The sequence below is a fragment of the Pituophis catenifer genome, unplaced genomic scaffold (genome assembly GCF_029215685.1).
Source record: "Pituophis catenifer annectens isolate HBS135680 unplaced genomic scaffold, rPitCat1.0.hap2 SCAF_4, whole genome shotgun sequence".
NCBI classification, from domain to species: domain Eukaryota; kingdom Metazoa; phylum Chordata; class Lepidosauria; order Squamata; family Colubridae; genus Pituophis; species Pituophis catenifer.
This window is the reverse complement of record NW_027256884.1, coordinates 130,252,725-130,258,687: the sequence shown is the minus strand read 5'-3', so window position 1 is coordinate 130,258,687 and position 5,963 is coordinate 130,252,725. Positions and strand designations below refer to the sequence as shown.

Below are 5,963 nucleotides of genomic sequence, written 5' to 3'. Positions count from 1 at the left end.
CAGGGGTGTCCTTTTCTAAGCAAACCTGAAACTATTATAATTTTCTCTCTTTTTCCTTTCCTTCTTTCCTTCCTTCCTTCTTTCTCTCTTCTTTCCTTCTTTCTCTTTCCTTCTTTCTCTCCTTTCCTTCCTCTTTCCTTCCTTCCTCTCTTATCTTCCTTTCTCTTTCTTTCTTTTCCTTCCTTCCTTTTCCTTCTTTCTTTCCTTCTTTCTCTCCTTTCCTTCCTCTTTTCTTCCTTCCTTCTTTTTTTCTTTCTGTCCCTTTTTCTCTCTCTCTCCCTTGCTCTCTTTCTTTTCCTTCCTTCCTTTTCCTTCCCTCTCATTTTCTTTCTCCTTCCTTACTTCCTTTTCCTTCTTCCCTTCCTTCTTCCCTTTCCTTCTTTCTCTCCTTTCCTTCCTCTTTCCTTCCTTTTATTTCTCTGTCTCCCTTTCTTTCTGTCTCATTCTCTCTCTCCCTTTCTCTCTCTCTTTCTTTCCTTCCTTCCTTTTCCTTTTTTCTCATTTTCTTTCTCCCGCCCTCCCTTCCCTTTCTCATTCTCTCTCTCCTTCCTTCCTTCCTTCCTTCCTTCCTTCCTTCCTTCCTTCCTTCCTTCCTTCCTTCCTTCCTTCCCTTTTTCTTTTTCTTTTCCTTTTTTTCTTCTCTTTCTTCACCCATCTCATTATCCAAAGTCCCAAAAAACTCCAAGAGATTTTCTACTAGATGGGGGGAAAAAAACCATCAAAACAGACCTAATCTAAGATCTCCATGCTGTTTGTGAAAACATAACACATTGGTGGCTTCAGAAACCTGAAAATACTCCCTGCCTCTATGCATTCTCTGGTGCCTGGAAGGAGAGCAGAGGATTCAGGCCACCTGATGCATCTTCTCAAATGGATCCCCAAAAAGGCTGGAAAAGGTGCTTCATTAGAGATCTCTAGGGAGAGTTTCTCAACCTTGGCTCCCGGAAGGTAGGTGGACTTCAACTCCCAGAATTCCCCAGCCGGCAGGTTAAAGGAATTTCTGAAGTCCACAGCTCTTAAAGCTGCCGAACATCACTATAATAAAAGTTGAAAGTTCTCTTAGTCCTTGACTGACATTCGTTCAGTGTCTGTTCAAAGTTACAACAGCACTGTAAAAAAAAGACTTATGACTAGTCCTCGCACTTACGACCATCGTAGCATTCCCAAGGTCATGTGATCAAGATTCGGGCACATGGCAAGTTATCCCAGGGTCATGTGATCTCCTTCTGCAACCTTTCCAGCTGACTTCTGATAAGCAACATCAATGGGGGGGGAGCCAGATTCACTTAACAACTGCATCATTCACTTAACAGCCTTGGCAAAAAAGAGGTCATAAAACCAGGCATAACTCCACTAAACAACTGCCTTGTTTAGCCAACAAAAATCTGGTCCCAGTTGTGGACATAAACTGAGGACAACCTGTATTCTTTGCTGCTTCGTACTACCCACCCCAAAGAAAGGGGTAGCTTTCTTATTTAAGGAATTTACCTTATTTATAGACACTGTTTCTGCCTGCGCTGAACAGGGGGTTGACTAGATGGCCTCTAAGGTCGCTCCCACTTCTAGGATTCTGTCTTCTCGCCTGGGCCACATCCTTCCTCCCTTCAATGCTTTAAGGTCACCTGGTCACGGCTGTGAAACCAGAAAGAAGACCTGGAAAAGTGGGAGGGAGACTTTGGGGGGAAGGCAATTTAGGCCGAGTGTGATAAAAACAGCATGTAGATTTCCAATGAAATCCAGTGTATGTGTGCACACGCGGATAAAAACAGCAACACCGAGATGAGAATTTCGGGTTCCTTGGAAGAAAAACTAAGTTTATTAAGATTTCAATTTGTTCCCTGATGCCTTTGTTCCCCTGAGCTCTCCAACATGACTACCCCAGTCCTTTACAGTTCTCCTCCAGCAGTAAAATAAATAAATAAATCAGAATTAATATGGAACAGCAATAAATATAGGAAGGTATATTCTGTACACATCCTATTTGATTATTGACTAATAATGCGGTAAAGGTAAAGACTTAAACAAGGGGGTGCAGCTGGCTACTTTTGAGAATACCAGGTTTTCTAGGGCTGCAGAGATCAGTTTGGAACAGGCAAAACGGTTCCTAAGGAATAATTATTTGGTCTGAATGAATCTACTCTGAAGAAATTCATCAGGCTTCACTTCCAGACATTCTCCCCTGAGGGATTATGGCATCTGTTCATGTGTGTGTTTCTAAAATCGTCTGAAACACACCGAAAAGTTTGTTTCTTTTTTTTTTTTTTAAAGGATTTTCTGTTCTATTGCAACGTTCCCTGAAGCTCAAAAGTCTGCGGGAATTGGGACTGAAATAATTCAAAATTAATGGTCCGGCAGAAAGTTACTGACTCCGAAATCCATGCTGCTGGGGAAAGGAGGGAGCAGATGAAGATGGGGACTCCACCTCTTCCCTTAGCTGGCATGGGGTGCTGGCACAGATCCATTGGAATTGGGGGAAAGACCCACAGATGGGAAGAAAAAACCCATAGTGCTTTCTTTGATAATATTTTTTTCTAAGGGGAGGCAAGCCTCCAATGCAGACAGGAAGACAGTGGAAGCCCCTTCCTCACAATTCCTGACCCCCATTTGTTTAACTGGCAAATCTACATTGGAGCTCTGGAATTCGCTCATTCACAGGAATCAAATTCCCCAAATTCCTTTGGGAAAATCAACCATGGTTACTCTCCATCTGTATCAGAATTATTGCAAGGAATCTTTTAAATTGGCAGAATACATGTGTTACGTTTGTGGCATTTTCTGGGTATCTGTCACCCCCTGAGCGTCAAAAGGGGGGACAGGCTTTGCCCAAAGTACAAAGTTAAAAAGTTTGGGGGGTGCAACCCAAGCTGGGGGGGGGGAATCTCAGGGGAAGGCAGCCTCAATATTGCACAAAGCTTGCTTTCCAGGAAAATCTGCGTCAGACTGCGTCAGATTCGCACCCTCGTCCCCTCCATCCGTTAAGTGGGCAGCAAAGAACCTCGGCAGAATCTAGAGTCCTGGGTTCAAGAGTGGAGCATCCATAGGGCTGAATAAACAACAGTGCATTTAAATGGATTTCAGTTCTCGGAGATTAAATCCGTCACCTTGGAAATCGTATACAGAAATGGTCATTTCCATCTTCGAGCGTGTGGCAATTTTGCATAACTTCAGTTGCCTCTCATCTAGGTTACTAGCCAACGTTGTTTAAGCTTTCTGGATTAGCCACGGTTAACGTCTATGCTAGTTATCTAGACAGTCTTAAGGCACAGTCTCAGTTCAGTCTCTGCATAGTCCTCTAAGATCAGGGCGATTCCCACCTCCACTTCTAACCTCCAGTCCTCCCCTCCGAGCTTTGCCCAGCTCTGACCCCGCTTAGCTGCCAGATGTCACCACCAGGTTGGCATCTCGGGATACGGGGCAGCTGGCAAGGGCATCACAAGCGTGGCATTCCAGCGCAGGTCCCCCTCAACATCTCCTCCAGCCGGTGCTGGCTAAAGCCACCCGAGGTCCAATCTTTTGGGGTGGGGGGAAGGCAGGAGATCAGACGAAGCTGCCCCAGAGAGAAAGCTTGGAGTGCCAACCTCCCCAACGGTCTGACAAGCTCAGGAGGAAGGGGTCACCAGTTGTCCTCCATCTGCCCCATCCCTGCCCGGTTTCAGAGACCACCCGGGCTGGCCCGCCGGGGGTCGCTGTCATGCTCGTACCGATACTGGTACCCCCTCCATCTGATCCCGGCAGGCCTCCCGCAGGTTGTTCAGCCACCGCTTAATGCCCCGTCGGTTCAGGTAAAGCACCATCAGGAAAACCAGCCCGATCAATGCCAGCACGATGCCCAGGAAGACGTAGGAGACGGTCTCCAGCTCCTTCGGCTCCGGCCCGCCGACGGGTTCCAGCAGCCCCCAAGCCGCCCCTTCCTCCAGGCACTTGAGCTGACGCGGCCGGAGGCGCACAACCAGCGCGTCCCGCAGTTGCGGCGGGGAAGCGCAGCGCAGCTCCCGCCGATCCGGCGCCCGCCACGTGGCGTTGCCCAGCCAGAGCAGCAGCGGTCGCAGAGCGGGGCAGTCGCAAGTCAGGGGATTGCCCGCCAGCTGCAAGCGCAGCAAAGGCGCAGCCAACCCGTCGGGCCGCGGCGCCTGCAGCGAGTTGTTGCGCGCGTCCAGCTCTTGCAAAGAGGCCGGCAGCGTCCAGCCCGGAGGCAGAGCGCGCAAGCCGTTCCCGGCCAGCTCCAGCCGCGCAAGGCTGAGGTTGGCCAGAGCCGAGCCCAGCAGCTCCTCGGCCGTCCGTCCGTCCGTCAGCGCCCCGTTGAGGCTGAGCCGGTGCAAACGGGCGCAGAAGAGGAAAGCTCCGGGCGAGACGCGGCGCAGCGGGTTGTGGCTTAAATCCAGCGCTGCCAAGGCCGGCAGCCCGGCGAAGGCCGCCTCTTCCAGTGCTTCGATGCGGCTCCGGAGCAACGCCAGCAACGTTAAGTGGAGCAACGGTCGGCGAGGCGAAGGAGCCCGCGGTGCCCAGCCGCCTGCAAAGGCCGCCCGGCTCAGCACCGTCAAGTTGGCACCGACCACGGTCAGGTTGCGCACCGCGGACGGCAGCTCCGCCGGCGGCTCTTGCAGCTCCACGAAGCGGCACTGCACCGTGTCCGGCGTGGCGAACCAGAAGCAGGGCGAGCAGCCCCGGCTCTGCAGCAGCGGAGGGAGGAAGAGGAGGAGGAGGAGGAGGAGGAGGAGCAGCGGAGGGGGGCGCCGGGCCATGCTAGCCCAGCTCGGGCATCCCCGCGAGCGCCGCCCGGGAGGGCTGCCCACCGCTCTTGCAGCTCCTGCCCGGGAGACCGCTGCTTTCGACGGCAGCCGGAGGGAAGTGGCCCGGGCGCGGGGAGGCTGCCCCGGCTCGGTTCCGGGGAGGGAGGGAGGGAGAGGGAGGGAAGGAGGGTGAGCGGGAGCGCGCGCGGGCTTCGGGGGGCGCGCCTGCTTGGCTCTCAGCCGCCGCGGCCGGTTGCTGGGACGCTTTGAAGGTGGGTACCGTCCGGCGCTCTGCGCGTTCTCAGAGGCGCTCTTTCTGCCTCCTTCTGGCACCCTGCGGCGCTCTGCACCTTCTCAGAGGCCCTGGCTCTTGTCTACTCCTGGTTTAGGGGGCGTCGGACGGCGGAGTGGGCAAAAGGGCGCCCCGACTTTGGCGCTTGGCAGGCAGCAGCCTCCTGCTCTCTGCGCGTTCTCAGAAGCGCTCTCTCTGTGTCTCTCTGTCTCTTTCTGGCGCTCTGCACCTTCTCAGAGGCGCCCTCTCTTGTCTGCTCCTGGTTTAGGGGGCGTCGGACGGCGGAGTGGGCAGAAGGGCGCCCCGACTTTGGCGCTTGGCAGGCAGCAGCCTCTGGCTCTCTGCGCGTTCTCAGAGGCGCTCTCTCTGTCTCTTTCTGGCGCTTTGCACCTTCTCAGAGGCGCCGTCTCTTGTCTGCTCCTGGTTTAGGGGGCGTCGGACGCGGAGTGGGCAGAAGGGCGCCCCGACTTTGGCGCTTGGCACTCTCCGGCTCTCTGCGCGTTCTCAGAGGCGCTCTCTGTCTCTTTCGGGCACTCTGGCTCCGCGCGTTCTGAGAAGCTCTTGCTGCCTTTTCTTTCGGGATGTCCTACGACCCAGTGGGCAAAAAGAGAGCCCTCCGACCGACCTGAGTTTGGCGCCCGGTACTCTCCGGCTCTTTGCACGTTCTCAGAGGCTCCGTCTCTTGCCTGCCTCTTGTTTGGGGGCGTCGGACTGTGGAAGCGCCAAAAGGGAGCCCTGGCGTTGGCGTCTGGTATCCTTCGGCTCTCTGCACGTTCTCAGAGGTGCTCTAGGCGCCTGTCTCCTGTTTGCGGGCGTCGCTCAGCGGAGTGGGCGGAAGGGAGCCCCGGCTTTGGCATCTGGGACCCTCCGGCTCTCTGCACGTTCTCAGAGGCTTTCTCGGTGCCTGCCACTTCTTGGGGAGGTGGGGGGGCGTCGGACGG

At 54.0% G+C, this 5,963-nt stretch overlaps 2 protein-coding genes across 2 annotated transcripts in view; one reads left to right on the top strand and one right to left on the bottom strand.

The window, feature by feature from the left end:
• Nucleotides 1–3,689: 3,689 nt before the first annotated feature.
• TPBGL (trophoblast glycoprotein like) lies at nucleotides 3,690–4,742 on the bottom strand. The gene has a single exon (XM_070944120.1). The coding sequence runs from the start codon at nucleotides 4,740–4,742 to the stop codon at nucleotides 3,690–3,692; it is 1,053 nt and encodes a 350-aa protein (XP_070800221.1).
• Nucleotides 4,741–5,963, top strand: part of ARRB1 (arrestin beta 1) — a 65,279-nt gene continuing 64,056 nt past the window's right edge. Inside the window, 2 exon segments of the mRNA XM_070943684.1 lie at nucleotides 4,741–4,881; nucleotides 5,452–5,963. The exon segment at nucleotides 5,452–5,963 is cut by the window's right edge and continues 123 nt beyond it. Of these exon segments, the coding sequence (XP_070799785.1) occupies nucleotides 4,741–4,881; nucleotides 5,452–5,963 (653 nt within the window).